The sequence below is a fragment of the Mizuhopecten yessoensis genome, unplaced genomic scaffold (genome assembly GCF_002113885.1).
Source record: "Mizuhopecten yessoensis strain PY_sf001 unplaced genomic scaffold, ASM211388v2 scaffold419, whole genome shotgun sequence".
NCBI classification, from domain to species: Eukaryota; Metazoa; Mollusca; class Bivalvia; order Pectinida; family Pectinidae; genus Mizuhopecten; species Mizuhopecten yessoensis.
Genome location: NW_018403537.1, coordinates 498,741 through 514,930, shown reverse-complemented (window position 1 = coordinate 514,930; position 16,190 = coordinate 498,741). Strand labels below are relative to the sequence as shown.

The following is a 16,190-nucleotide window of genomic DNA, read 5'->3' as shown; positions in this document are numbered from 1 at the left end:
CTTTGTAAACTATGGCGACGCCGCGTGATGTTTTCCCCCACTAGGAGGTAACTTTTGTGCAAGACGAGGTTATGTATAAAATTCTCAAGTGAATAAATACACCCTAACCCTATGTAGGAAACACAATATATTACTAAATAAGAAAAACGTATCGTTTTCCCATGGGAAATTATCATGTACAGGACTTGCCGTTTTGGTAAAACAGGCACAAATGTTGTTGCAAGTTATAACTCTCCTGTCAAAACTGTTTACAAGTCGGGATATAGAATTGATATTAAATTAAGCGAAACATTGAATAACCCATTGCGGTGCCTGTTTAACCTTGTCGGTGGAAGCCGAGTTTACGCAGGACGTTGAACGGCAATTTACAACTCCGCATGGTTATAACAGGACCATTTACTTTTTGATAAATTCTACATTTAACCTCCCCCTCCCCCCACCTCAGAAAAAACCCCATCTCGTATGGTATGAAGCCTTGGAATTTTAATACACTGTCATCCATAAATTTTAAAAAAAAAAGTGCGAGAATGATGTATGTTTTATAACAAAGATGTTTCAGGAACTTTGCAGTGGTGTGCAAAATGAGTGGAAAAAAAACTTTATTTGTTAAGGGGTATGAAATAAGGGGCAGGGATTTAACCGTTCTTGTCAGTCCATTTCCTACGGAAGAACAACTGTACATGCGTAAATTTTGTTTCAATCAGTATTTATTATAGAAACCAAGATTCAGACATTCTCTGCCATAGACCCCTTGTTTCCACAAAAAGTATCTAAATGAATAAAATATTAAAAAAGTGCTTACCGAATTAAATGAAAAACGGTATCTGTAGAATAATTTAAAGCCAATTACTTTCGTATTTTATAACGGGAAGCGAGCGGAAATCATTCCTAAATTGTACGGGTCCTTGTGCAGCGGTGATTGATAAGATGCTTTAAGCTTTAAGACGAACATTTTTCAGGTTTCCTTGATAAGCAGTATTCATGAAGTTTTATTCTCGAAATCTAAATTTGTGAAAAATGCTGAGTTGTTTCCAATTACAATGTATTGATGGTTTCGACATGCACTTCAAAAAGTGTTCGCTAAAACCACCCTATTACGACACATTTTTAATTTTCTGTTTGTTTATTTATTGGTGATGACATTCAGGTATATATGTTTTAATATTTCTTTTTCAAAACATGTCCATTATTAGAGAAATTAAAATAAAACACGGTGAGTTATTAAGGGAGGTATTTATTAGAAGTAATGCAAATTTATACAAAAACAAATCTCAACCTTGACCAGCCTGATGGCTTGCCTGAATTGAATTCAGACCGACGATACCTTTTTGTTAATGCTAGCAACTATTTTTACAAGGATCTTCTCCTCAATAACGGCAATTATATTGCTGTATGCTTTAAACAAATGTTTCTCTCGTGTATGTGAACTTGTGCAAAAATACAAAATCCAGGATGTCTGTCTTGGATAAAAAGAAAAAGATAAGCAATACATGTCATGCGCACCTTTTCCCGATTTTCACGACTGTTTAGTATTTATGTGGTTTCAGCTGTAGCGGTCAAGCTCGGACTGTGTTCGGTTCCACTACTTCGAAAATAATGGCCGAAGGGCGTGGACTGTCTTAGACAAAACATATTGTATCCATACATGTACATCAAATGACCACGCCCACTTCATACGGTTTGCCGCGCCAGCTCGTCATAAATAAAAGTTCTTCCATGTGTCCTTAAGGCCAAAATTCTGCAAATGTAGCATCTAGCTTTTCTCGAAAACGGCAAGTAAAGTAATGTTTTTAATGAATACGTGTACTTATATTTGTTGAACACGTACATATTTAAGTGAAATCTCACACAACAGATCAAGTCAATACCCTCTTGACGGCCATTCTCAGTTGACTCCCAAGCGCAGTTCTTAAATAATTATGATAATCTAAATATTTTTACATTTAAAATTTAAAATAATTTTCAACTTATAATATCTTTTTTGGGATTTAAAGTCGTTGTTTATAATATAGATGGGTTTTTTTCTCATTTAGAATTGGATGTACAACGTAGACAGAGTGTGATGGAGTGCGCATTTCTAGCTGTAGATATCCCACTCATTAAGTTATTTTTGAAATAACAAATTCGCTATAGGGAAACCCAACTACAGATTATTTCTTCAAAAGAAAATAATAAGACAGAACACTGTCGGAAAATCTTAACTTTCATCAATGCATAGGAGGCCCGTTGTTTACCAAGTTGATAGATTGATGGGTGGGTTGTCTGTAGCGAAACAAGAAACAGGTGAGTACACTTGTAAAGAAACGAAAATCACCACCGGACAGTCTCGTGTCGGACTGTAATGAACTTTGCTTATCCCTGAAAGATAATTACTTTCATGTATTCCCTCCACCTTCTCGTCAGCGCTACACGAATTAAAAGGTTGGTCGTTTCAAGAACATAAATGGCCGCCTGAGTTCTTGAGCATGCCACGAGTTTCTCATAAATACCACTTCTAAACACAAAGTAATATTAATTGCACCGACGGCGAAACTACGCCATGAAAAGGTACAACGTTTCATCTATAACACTAAATATTTCTTAGAGTTTCTGCATCCTAGACTGGTGCTTGAAGTTCTTTTTGACATAGGTTGTAATGATTCGGAATCAAATGACAAATTATACTTACAAAATGACCATCCTTTACACCGGAATTGGAAACAGCAACATAAATTAAAAGACGGTAATTTATTTTTCCGGAAAGAAAAATTAGCGATTGAATGGGGTCCACTTTCAACACTCGAGATTGCATTAAGGCCGCGCGTTCTTAGACTAACTTAATGCATGGCGCTCGTGATATTTCTCAAAAACACGTGGAAGAAACGAAAAAAAATATTTTTTGCATGATATATGTATATTTCAAAGATTGGTCAGTGATGAAATGCGCTTAAAACAGTAAACGTGTATAGAGCTTAGAATAATCAATAAATAAATGCTGTTTTCATCCTTTCTACTCAAATGTGTACATTTCTATTATATTTCTTTGATTTTAATTCAAAACGAATTTAACTGTCTGCTTAGGGTAAGCGTGCATATATATATACATGTAGCGCGTACATCAGTTTTTTTCGTTAATTTTCGCTTTATTGCGAGATGATGAATCCGCGAAAAACGGAAAGAAAGCTTTTGATCATAGACTTGAAAATAACACACACACATGCGTGATGACATAGCATATAGATTAAAACGCGGAAAACTGATTTTGGACAGAATTTGCGATTTTTTAACGACAAGTTTCTGAAGTTAAACAAAAATAAAACAAGTTAAGGCATAGCGATTTTGGCATTTTTTTGTGTTCTGTTTAGCATTTTGAATCTCTGCAGTCTGCAGTTATTACGAAAAACAATTTATGTTTCAAATCTTACAACACCTGGGGCATGTTTCTAGTACAAATTGTCGGGAAAATCGTTATATTTTTTACAATATAAAATCAACAAATGTTAAAAAAAAGTGTTTTCGAAATCTTTGATAAGCGTGTGAAAATCGTTTGTCATGTTTACTCCAAACATAATGTCTGCATCAACATCTGTGTGATATCAAATAGGTTTGATTTGAAAATAATATTTTTATTTGATAAAAAAATGCACACAGGGAAACGCCCCGGTAAAACTATTAATTGCACTAGACAATGTGATTTATCCATATGTGCACGTGTACCGCGAAACTCTTTCCATGTGAAATGTCTATTTCATTGGCTAACGGCAGGGTGACATATTACGTATACAAGGAAAATGCAATATATTCCTTAATTTCTTTCCGCAACGATTTGATGTTTTTGACAGCTGAAACCACTGAAATGAAATTAGAATTCCTGACTTTCGTCCATGGGAAGAGCCATAAGCCTACGAATCCACAGGTTTCAAAAACCCACGTGCCGTATGTGGTCTCTTGGGACATTTGCAGACTCGGTGTTAATTGCTCCAGGGCAGAGGGGGTACCGCCTGTTCTGGTTGGGGGAGGGGAAGCGATATGTCGATGGTGGCGAATCCATCAGCATCTTCACGCATAATTACTAATCTAAATTGAATATGAAGTTTATGTGTTCATCGCGAAGCTAATATGTCCAAGACACACTGAAAAGCCTTGCTAGATTGAGATTTAATGAGCTATACAATCTTTCGGGCTCTCGTTGACACAAATTAAAATTATTTGGGTCTATTGAGTATGGGAATTCATATTACCCACTTTCAGCATTAGTCTTGGTTTTTTACGATTTCCATTTTAAAAAATGTTTACATCAAATATTGAGTTATTTCAAGTATCGTCGTTTTTAGTATTTTGTTAAATATTAAAAAAAACTCGATTTTGTTTGTTACTATCAACATGATATCGTAAGGTATTTTAAACTATTGATAAACAAACATGATAATTGTTTTTTTGTACGGGCCTGTAGTGTCTTATTATTATTGATATCGATGTTAGTACATTGAACTTCAATAATATCACATGTACAGAGAGAATAATGTACCTGTAATGTATGTTTTACTTGTAATGTATGTTTTACCTGTAGTGCATGTTTAACTTGTAATGTATGTTTTACTTGTAGTGCATGTTTTACCTGTAGTGCATGTTTTACCTGTAGTGTATGTTTTACCTGTAGGGTATGTTTAACTTGTAGTGCATGTTTTACCTGTGGTGCATGTTTTGTGGTACATGTTTTACTTGTAGTGCATGTTTAACTTGTAATGTATGTTTTACCTGTAGTGCATGTTTTACCTGTAGTGTATGTTTTACCTGTAAACATGGTTTACTTGTAATGATTTTTTTTTATTTTGTAATAATAATATACAAGATTTGTAAAGCGCTCTATACATTTATATGTTTATAATGTGTATGTCTATTTCTATTTAAGAAAAAGCGTTTGTACTGCTGTTTTGTAGACTTTAAAAAAGCTTTTGATTTTGTTAATAGAAGCAAGTTATGGTGTGAAATGATCAATTGTGGTATCAGAGGTAAGTTCCTTCAAATTTTGATTGAGTTAAATCATGTGTAAAGTATAATGGAGTCCTAAGTGATAGTTTTTGCAACAAGATTGTACTTTTACAGGACGAAGTACTGTCACCAGTTTTATTTTCTTTATATGTTGATGATTTTGAGATCAATTTCATAAAAGACAATTGCCCAAGTGTAGAACTGCAACTTATAAACCTATTTTTGATCATGTATGCGAAGACATGATGCTGCTATCAGAAACACCAGAAGGTCTCCAATCTATGCTGGACTCCCTGCAGGATTATTGTATCACATGGGATCTGGAAGTCAACATATCTAAAACCAAAATAGTTGTTTTTAGAAATGGTGGTAACTTACGAAATAATGAAACGTGGTCTTATAAAGATACAAACATTGATATCGTGGATGAATTCAAATATCTAGGTATGCTTTTTAATTATAATGGATTTTTTTTTAAAACACAGAAGCATGTGGCTGATCAAGGAAGAAAGGCAATGTTTGCCTTAACATCTTCATTACGCAATTATTGTTTTAATATTGAAACTCAGTTTACTATTTTTGACTCCTATGTAAACAGTATGTTGTGTTATGCCTCAGAAATCTGGGGATTTCACAAAGCACCTGGTGTAAATAAAGTTCATTTAATTTTTTGTAAAATAATTCTGGGAGTCAGACAATGCACTAATAATGATCTGGTTTATTGTGAACTTGGTAGATTCCCCCATATAGTCCAAAGGAAACTGAGGATTTTTAAATACTTGTTAAAAGTGAAATGTAGCGATAACTGTATATTAAAAGCTTGCTATGACGAGCGTATAAGTGGAAATGAGGACTGGTTAATTAATATTAGGCAATAATTAGCTAGTATGGGTTTGGAGTATATCTTTGAGGAAAACTTACCTATTAATATTGCGGCAAAGATTATAGAACAAAGATTGCTCGATGTTTCACGACAAAGTATGTTAACAAATATTTCAAATTCTTCAAAGGGGTATTTATATCAACACCTGATAGACAATGTCGACTTACAGTTTTATTTGCGTAAGTCAATCAAATCAAAATTCAAGCGTCAAATTACTCGCTATAGACTTTAAATATTGAGGTCGGGAGGCGGAATAATAAAAACCGTCATAATCGACTGTGTACTAGATGTAATTTAGGTGACATTGAAGATGAGTTTCATTTTATTCTCAAATGTCCATTTTATGAAAATCTAAGGTTAAAGTACATAAAGAAATATTATCGTTTAAGTCCGAGTGTGTTTAATCTAACTCAACTATTAAGTACCAATGATGTAAGGGAACTTTTTAATCTTGGAAAATATTAACATTTGGCAACAAGTGTACGTAAAGAGTCACTGTCCTCTTAACATATGTCCATATGTTATTCTGTATTGTATTGCATAACACGTTGTACTCATCTTGTAATATATGTAGTATACCCATGAGTCAGTTGACTCGAGGTTAATAAAATAATCTAATCTAATCTAATCTTATCTAATTTCTTGTTTTGTAATTCTTTGTTATGACATGCTGTTAAATACCAGTTTTGAATTTCAATCTGCTGATTGTTTTAATGATGATCACGTGATCACACGCTGATGCTCACATCCAACTCCGCACGTCATAATGGTCTCTGATGAATTATTCATGAGATATATAAGCTACACGTGCAGGCGTGTAACACAACACATCTGCCTTCACGTGAAACCATCAACTCGTACATATGACACAGTATTAGGACCCGCAAAGTGTTTATGAGTACTATAATGCTATCATAATGCTATATAGCTTTCCAGGTGTATTACCTTATAGCCGTGCATCTGCTTGTACACGGGGGTTCGAACCTGGGAACAATAGGGTTTCAAACCTCCTGTCGTCTGGATATCGCATGTGTTGTACTATTCAGTCCCTGCAGTTGTGTACTATATTTTATATCCAAGGTTCGAAATTGTGTTTTATCGCGTTGCAAGGGACAAGACACTAAATGTACGTAGATAATTGACATGTAACATCTCGGTTGTGTCCCCTGAACGCGTTTGACAAGAAACGGTTTTACTGTGTTTTACATATATTAAAACCTAAGATGTAATAGTTGTAAGACTTTTCGGCTTTGAGGGTAGGTCAGAGATATACCGTACTAAAAAGACCCCAGACAAGAGTATCACAGTCAATATTCTCTTTCGAGGGTAATTTCTTCTCTCTTTTTTTTCTACGATCAAGAGAGGCCCATTTGTCCGAATTTTCACCAAACCCAAATGAAATGTGCGCTTTCTGAATCAATGACTTTTTATTATAATTTACAATGTTAATCAGCGACAGTATTATATAATTATTTGTATTTCATGAAATCCATGTACGTAGTTAATCGTTCAAACGACAGATAAAGAAAAATATTTTTCAGTCTCAAGTATTAGCAGACAATGTGTTGTTTTTTATTTAACCTTTACCATGCAGTACGAACATGTGTAACTTCCGGTTTAGAACGTGCCCATGTGACACACTGGTTAGCCACCAATGGTAAGACAACAAATATTTTCCATACCGGAAGTTTGAATCAGTTTGCGCAATGGATGCTAAAAAATATACAGACATCAAGTGCGGTATTTTGATGTAGACTAATTAACTTTGAGAAAGGAGTTCACGCGCAGGTCCATGGTTGGTACTACGGGCAAGTAATTGGCTGTGTCGTGTAATTTGTACGTTATACAATTTAATCATATTTACAGACTCGAAGAAGACGTTATTGCTGCTTGTAGACAAATATACCACAGGATCAAATGTTCATTAAAAAAATACATGTGACCGTGTTTTTAACTTCATCCCGAACTGGGTTCATTAATAACATGTAGGATATATTTGTGGGAATGGAGACCGTTTCAATATCCAGTTGAATGGTCATCGCAGTTAACATTAAGAGTTAATAGAACATATCACCTCCTAAGTGACAAGAAGCGAGGATCTCAACCTGGGGTGATGGGCCGTATGGTATAGTAGTACAAGGCTTGCCGACTGTTAGGCATCTCAAACGTTTTTCCACGAAGGTTGAGACCCTCCACAATCTCTGAAACTGAAGGCCGGATTAGGAGGAGGAATGGGGTATTATTCTATTCTCCTACACATTTGGCCATGGCATATATACAACGCTGACGCTGGAGCGGACGAAAACAATGTTTTTATAACTTGTTCACCATCCATTGGGCAATAAGATTTGTTTTAATCAATGCATTGTTGTCGTTGTGTTGATAATTGTTACGAAAAGGGAACCAATTGTCTTAACCCCGTATTTCAGACACATTTTCTTTCACATGTTTTTTATCACAATGATAGAACCATCTCACTTTCCATTTTAACCTGTCGTAGACAAAGTCTATGGTTGCCAGTACATCACTGCGTGCTAACGACACCGGATATTGCTATCAGGCAATATATCTATATATACTAGAAATATTGACCCATTTCGGAATATTCTCTGTGGTTTTAGCCATTGCTGAAAATGTGAGGAATTTATCCAAAAAAACCCCAGAACATACAAACCTCTGAAGTTAGGAAAATATCAAAAACACTCATCTTCATCAGAAGCCCACCTCGTGTGATCACCGCCTGTCTGATAGCAATATCCGGTGTCGTTAACACACAGTGTATATGTCAACCTTTTGTCTCCAACCAATTACAAAGTGTATTTTCGCTGTCTTTGTTCTTTGAGTTAAATAACATGTAAACTTATTGTAGACATATCCACATTGCATATATATCTTATCTTTCATTTGTTTTGTTGAATTCGCTTACATGTAAAACGACCATGATCAAATTTCTTAATGACGAACAATTAAATAATGTCTCAGTTGAGATTAATATAGGTTCTATTCCGTTCCTCACAAGTCGTTCAATTCAGTTCACTATCGATGTACTGACAAATCCTTTTATAAAAATAAAATGTCGCTGAACAAATGAAAGTCTCAGTATAGCAAGGGTTTATGCTATTTTTACGTAAACATTATTCGAAAGTATCCTCATACATTCTTTTCTTAGACTACACTAACCCTGTGCACGATATCAACACATGTTTTTCAAAGAACACAAAACAGAAATTTATCATAAATATATGTATTGTTTATTGGCAACTAACAACCTGTATATCATTAATAAATACTCTTTGAACACTCACTGCAAAAATATATATTTTATTAAACTATCAAATCAGTTTATTATACAGTACATCTGCTTTATGAAACATTGCAAAATTTGTTTGTGTATTTAAAAATAATTCACAGCAAAAATATAAATACAAGATGAGCACATCACCACATTTGCAATATTTTTCAAACATACAGCTAAACGCATATTTCACGCGTCTCCGCACTATATTTATGTTCTTATTATGACAAGTATAGTTAAAATTCAGCACATTTTTGCACACGATATATTTAACGCATTAACCAGAATAAGCACACGTGTGTTTCAGCACGATCCGCGCATTAGACACTCAATGAATATATTTGTCAAACGTCCAAATTGCGCAATTGGCACATTGTTTACACGACACGTCGTTCGATACATTGTTCAAACGACAGATAAACTGACACATTGCTTATACGACACGTCATTTGATACATTGTTCGGACGACACGTCATTTGATACATTGTTCGTACGACACGTCATTTGATACATTATTCAAACGACACGTCAAATGACACATTGTTCGTTCGACACGTCATTTGATACATCGTTCGAACGAAACGTCAATTGGCACACTCTTCGTATGACACACCATCCGATACATTATTGAACGACACGTTAACTGACTGACACATTATTCGAACGACACTTCATTTGATACAATGTTCGTACGACACGTCAATTGTCACATTATTCGTACGACACATCATTTGATACATTAACAATATTAGACACATAAATGCAGTGTTTACACGGCGCTTTCTGGAATTGTGTATTAAGGATATTTGTCCCACTGCACTGTGGATTTACGTATATACAGTAACCTCCCCTTAATTCGTTTTCGATATAACGGTAGCACATTTAGGCAACTAGACTTCCGTTGATTAGGTGGCTAGGTCGGCTAAAGATACCAAACTGAAATTCAGGGTTCCCTTCCCGGTCTAGCCCCTTTGCTTATATTTTAACGAAGATCATTTCATTTTAATTCTTCTTCTAAAAAAGTCCCCCAATGTATGGTTTTCTTTACAGAAATAATTTATCAGATCTATAATCATGCCGGGAAAACAGTTTCCAATACACAGTTACAGTTTTGGCATTGGTACAGTAATCCTTAAGCGCATGCGTAGTGTTCCTATCTTGGACCAAGCTTCAGTCAATACAGATTGGCTTAAAACAGCTCTACGTGGTGACAGAACGCTTGTTGAACAGTCACACGTGTCGCTTGCATTAGGCTGTAGGTTTAAAGCCATACACAGTTCATGAAATTAAATCGGAATGAATTTGCATTGATTATTCTACACTAGCGTTACTGCTAACTACGCCTCACACGCTCACACAAACACTGATATATAACTTGATCCCATTATTTTGATAAAGAATGTTTGTATACTGGTCGCCATCTTGACTGAACTGATTTCAACCAATCAGCTACCGATGGAGGCTACAGTTATTGTTCTCTCGGTGTTTAGACAAAAGTGACATCCTGGAAAATGTTTTATTACAGTTTTTACAGGCGTATTTCTTTACGTCAGAATGCGTCTGAAGATGTGCTCTCAGATTGGACCGATCCGCAAAGGCTCTCCCGCAATGCTCACACCGGAAAGGTTTTTCACCCGTGTGGGTCCGGATGTGGCCCTGAAGGAGCCACGGGCGTGAAAAGGCCTTCCCACAAAGTTTACATTTGCATGGTAAGGTGTGTGTCCGGATGTGCATTTTTAGTGCACCCAATGAGCCGTATGATTTGCCACAAAATTTACAGCTGAATTCCTTCTTTACGTGTGTGACACAGTGGAATTGTTTGTGTTTCGACAGACCGCCATACGTGGAGTAACTCTTTTTACAGTCATCACAATGGTACCTGGGTGGCGACACCGGTATTCTTGACGCCTTGGTTGAGATATCGGGTTTCATGGCCAAATCTCGTGATGTCTCGTGCGCTGAATTGGGAAAATACGAAGCATCCAGCCATGGCAGCCATTGTGTGCCATTTGTGAGAGCGCCACCTACCGAGGAAGTCGGTAGCGGCTGTTGTCTATAATCTGGATATTGTTTACTCAATAAATATTGTTGATGTTGATGACACATGCGCGAGAGTTCTTGTAAATACAACGGGTCACGTGAGTACGCATGCGTTGACGGGCATGGCGCCATATTTGTCACATGACTGTAGAAAGATGTCAATGTCGTTTTGGACAAAATGGAGGCTGGATGAAGAAACGATGTCCGAGATGCGGGGACGGGAATTGATGATAACGCATGCGCGCTTGACCGTCTAGCATCATAACACAAACTTTGAGTTCTCTCAGGAAGGAACTCGGGCGAAGCACCACTCTTAATTATAGGTGTAAAAGCACTGTCCGCATTTTCTTCAGAAATTTTTGAATCTCTAGACGAATTTTCGCACAAACTGTCCAGAATCTGTCTTATTGGGTCCCGCTTCCTTTCTTTTATCTCGACTGGTGACCCAAGACGTGTTGTGGATTTGTTGAAACGCGGTATTTCTAGAATGCGTGCCATCTCCATGACGAAATGACACTTACTCCAAACTTGACAAAGTCAGATGTGTAACACCAGAAAGTTCGATTTCTTTTTACCTGGAAAAAAGAAAGGATATGATTTATTAAATCTACACATATCAAAAAAATAAACTCAAACAATGCTTCCAGAGGAGTCTTTCGAAATAGGAACTTTTATAAACCGAAACCTGTGTAAATGTGATTTTCCATTGGCACATGTATTCCACAAGCCTTTTTATTCCGAAAGAAACTTTTGGTACATGTACATTGTATCGGGCGGGATTCTGTTTTAAATTGGCTTCGTTTTAGGTATATTCAAAATATTATTGGATATATGTTTTCACAAAATATTCAATCATCGCTACTGAACAGTAGCGACTCCACGAAAGTCACTGTTTATTTTATTACAAAACTTCACGCGGATCATCGATATTTTTACCTGAAGTTGACCAAAACATAACGATGTCTATACATTCATTCTGCTCAAAAATTTGACATAATAATTTGAATGTTCAATATATAATCATTCAATGTGTTTATTGACAGCGGAAAACCCGGCCAAATCACAGCATTGAGTTATTTTGTTTGGCCTAACACACTCATCGACTTCTGTTTCGTCTCTGATAGAGTAATGAATTGTATACGGGTATTGCTATCAATAACTGCTTAAGTTGTGCTCTAAAGTTTTTCTCGAAAACTGTTTTGCTAAATCAAAAGCTCAAAATCGTTCAACGTTATAAAACAATTATCTTACACGTTACATAAATACAGTACCTATTAAACGACACGAACTATTACGAAACTCGCAAACTTTCGCGTTGGTAATATTTGACTTAATAAAGTAGTTATATACATAAAATATCTGTGTTTATTTTAAATGTTTTAAGTTTATGCTAGACAACGTCGACAATCAAAGATAATTTCTCTAATTTTTACCAGTCAATAAAGATATCGGGAATAACAATCTATGCATTGAGTTTTGATATACATGCAACACTACCTAAGTGAAAATGCATTCCCAACATTTAGAAGTTAAAAATGAAGTTCAAGAAGGAGCATGGCATTTTTATAGATTCAAAACAGAAGACAGTTACTATGACCTGCCAAAATATTGTAGTATGTCGAGCAACTTTTCCAGGAATTACCTGGCATAGCAATACGTGTACTTTACACCGAAAAAAGGTGCCGCGAACGGATCCGAAATAATATAGAGCTACATTTCAAACACGGATCAATAATTAATAACTTGTAAACTTTAAGTCTCTACGTGGTAACATTCTAAAATTACAATTAATGTAAATGAAGCGTTTCGGAAAGTTTATAATCAAGGGAGGTAATCAATAGGAAAAAAGTGAATCGTCCACGGAACTAAATACTGATGGAATTTATCTAAGACAGAATATGTGCTATCAAGACGAGAATCAAAACGTGCAAAATACAAGGTGTGATATTAATCATATAAAATATCCAGTGTGTATTGACATAATGGTTTAAGGGTCCGGTGGAGCTGTATCTGGCTCAGGTCTGAGACAGCAACTGGGAGATCGCTGAATTTTTCCCCCAGAAAAATAAGTTGCTACTTATGAAATACTACCAGGGCATCGTAATAATGTAAACAGTTTTTAATCGAAACTATATTGAAAAAACGGGGAATTTTCATCAAAGGGAAATTGAGACTTATTTTTAGCATTTCTAATTAATTAAAAGTCCCCGATATGTTGAACCTGTACATGTGTCATCAGTTATGAGTGTTTAAGTTAGGAAAATGATCAGGGAGAGTAAAAAAAACTCTGTTATCCCGAACTAGCTCGACATATCAAAACTTCGATGTAATACATTTAACTCGAATATAAATTCGATCTTGATAAAGACATTTCGATATAAAGGTGATGAAATATATATGCATGTATTACATCTATATTCATTGTAACATGAGGAATCCAAATGTCATTTTTTCCAAATGAAAATAAAAAAATGTCACTGTACATCTTTCGACAAATTCATTGAGATAATATACATGTAGAAAACAGGGCGTAGCCAGCCCTTGTTCAGATTGGATTAGTTAAGGAACGGATCCTGGGTAGGGACTCGGTAGGAGGACAAGGAGTACAACAAACAGTGTTTTTGTTTTGTTTTGTTTTTTATTTGTTTGAACATTTGATGGATTCACCTGAATTATTTTGAACTGATGAGCCGTAAGGTTCCAGGTAGTTAAGAACTGCACTGAACTGAACCGGCTAACTGAACCTGCGTACCAGCATCTAAACAGCTAAACGCGCTTGGAAAATGTCATAAGAATATTGAAATATACATATATACGGGTGTTCCATTATTTTTACTGTATATGTAGGCAGTGTAAAAGTGTATACAAATTTGATATTACATCATTAAGAAAAAGCATTGGCTTCGTGTGAGTGCTACACAAAATAAAAAAATGTTTCAAAATTTCGAGGAAAACTCAGTTTTTGAAAAGGAAAGCTTTCATCGAACTAATAAACAATCGAGATACCGCATAGTTTGATTGAATGATAATTGATTTACAGACTAAAATAGCCCGACATTGTTTTATGTTGTTCTTCGTAGAAATTATAATGAGTATATGTTTAAACTATTTGTCACCCCGTGGTATATATATTATTGTTTAGTGTGTTGTCGGAGGAAGGGGGTGCCTGGTAAGTTATCAGAACCTGTGTTCTTATTCCTTTATTTTGTTTTTCAATGACATGTGTTTAAACGTTAAATTTAACAAATGTATTGTATAGCATATATGAAATATATGGGACAATTCCTAGTGTAATTGAATAACATGTAACATTTTGATTAAAGCGATAAAGAAATGTATACATCGAATTATAAAACGATGAAATGTGACAAGTTATAGTTATTTTATTTCGTTTTATTTATTTTGTCAAAAAATATTTATCTACTAGGTAATTTGATGACTATAGTTTAATAAAAATACACTCTCTTTGTGCCATTTTTATAGCAAGAAACAACTAAACACTTTGATCCAGCACTGTAGCACCATCAGAAATATTTTTCATATAATTTATTTTCTTTTTCACTTCAAATCTCATTCAGACACCATAGACATTGCTTCAACGTTTAAGCTAATCTTATAATCCTTGTCACTACAAGTTCTCGATAAATGTAACCGCTTTCTAAAGTGTGTTAAAAGGGTCTCTTTGATGAATAATAACAGAAAGTATATTTCATTTAATTTTAAAGCAAGCAACACCTATGTGATATTTAAAAAATTATACGTTTATATAAGAAGAGTTTTATGGATTAGAGATTTACAAATATGCGTAGTACGTGTCCGATATATCAGATCAAATGACCCATTCATAAATGTTATGATAATTTCTGACACAGGTTTAGAAAATAAATTAAAAGGTTTTGTGAAAAATATGTATTTGGTTCTTACCTTATTATTTTCTTGAGCGACAAAAAAATCCAAAAACAAACTTTCACCGAGCGGCTCTGTGGTTTAACGATCCGTCAGATGAGAAGATTTCACGTGCGGAGAAGGGTATCACTTCATCTGTGTCAAAACGGTTTAGACAAAACTAATTTTGCTGTCTTCCTACACTTGATTTCTTGACAACTGTACGCAAAACTCTGCTTTACATGATGTTAAGTATAAACTTCCAGACCCTCATCACAATCTTCAAGACAGACTCTTTTGACGGACAGGTTAATGTCATGAGAGGGTGTGAAATCTACATCGCCGAACTTTGGTATATCATTTATCAGTAGGCGGTTTCTTTAATTCCAGCTCCCGCCTCCCGCTGATGTCACACGACTCTCGTCCAATCAGAGGCCGCCATTCACCGACCGGAGCGCGTGCTGGGCTAAGTGGTTTACATTTAATCAATTTAGATGCCTTTCGGAACTCCCACTGCGTTCAAGCAATGATATTTTCTCCCACCGGAACCTGTGTCAGTTGAGTTGTACCGACTAAACAAAATGGCGTTGAAGGTGACAGAACTGACACGTTCCGTTTCATGTCTGTCTACCACCTGTTCCTTTGAAGTTCATATATTTCGCAGTGTTTTATACTTTTTGAAGATTCGAGTATTTACACATGTATATAAGTGTAAAATTATTGAAATACATACCTCCTATAATCGTAACACACTTATATACACATGTTAGCATGTTCTAACGCGAAAACGTTTCTGACATTAGAGCGTACGTACTCCGCCGTTCTCGCGACAAGAAATTCTTTCAAGTTGAATATAAATTTCTTTAATGTTTGATCTCTTCAGTACGCTACGAGAGTTTATTTACAAGGAATTCCGTGGTATTTATTAGCGCATGCCTAATATTCTGGAATATGGAATGTTCCACACAACTCCAAATATTTCAATCGTTTCAAACAGTGACATATCTATTTATAATTCCATCATTTGATAGAGCTGGTAATTAATTTTTGTACAATATTGTGTAAAAGCAGGGCGATGTATTTTTGTCACATCTTAAGTTCATATATATGAATGA

At 35.3% G+C, this 16,190-nt stretch overlaps 1 protein-coding gene across 1 annotated transcript; it reads right to left on the bottom strand.

The window, feature by feature from the left end:
• Nucleotides 1–9,113: 9,113 nt before the first annotated feature.
• LOC110448061 (zinc finger protein 850-like) lies at nt 9,114–15,386 on the bottom strand. Its single transcript, XM_021494098.1, has 2 exons — nt 15,115–15,386; nt 9,114–11,765 (listed from the first exon to the last, which is right to left on the bottom strand). Exon 2 carries the CDS (start codon nt 11,692–11,694, stop codon nt 10,600–10,602), a length of 1,095 nt encoding a protein of 364 aa, XP_021349773.1. The 5' UTR covers nt 11,695–11,765; nt 15,115–15,386; the 3' UTR covers nt 9,114–10,599.
• Between the last annotated feature and the right edge of the window lie 804 nt (nt 15,387–16,190).

Coding starts and splice junctions, on each gene's coding strand:
- LOC110448061 (XM_021494098.1), bottom strand. CDS start 11,694: ATGGAGATGGCACGCATTCTAGAAATACCGCGTTTCAACAAATCCACA.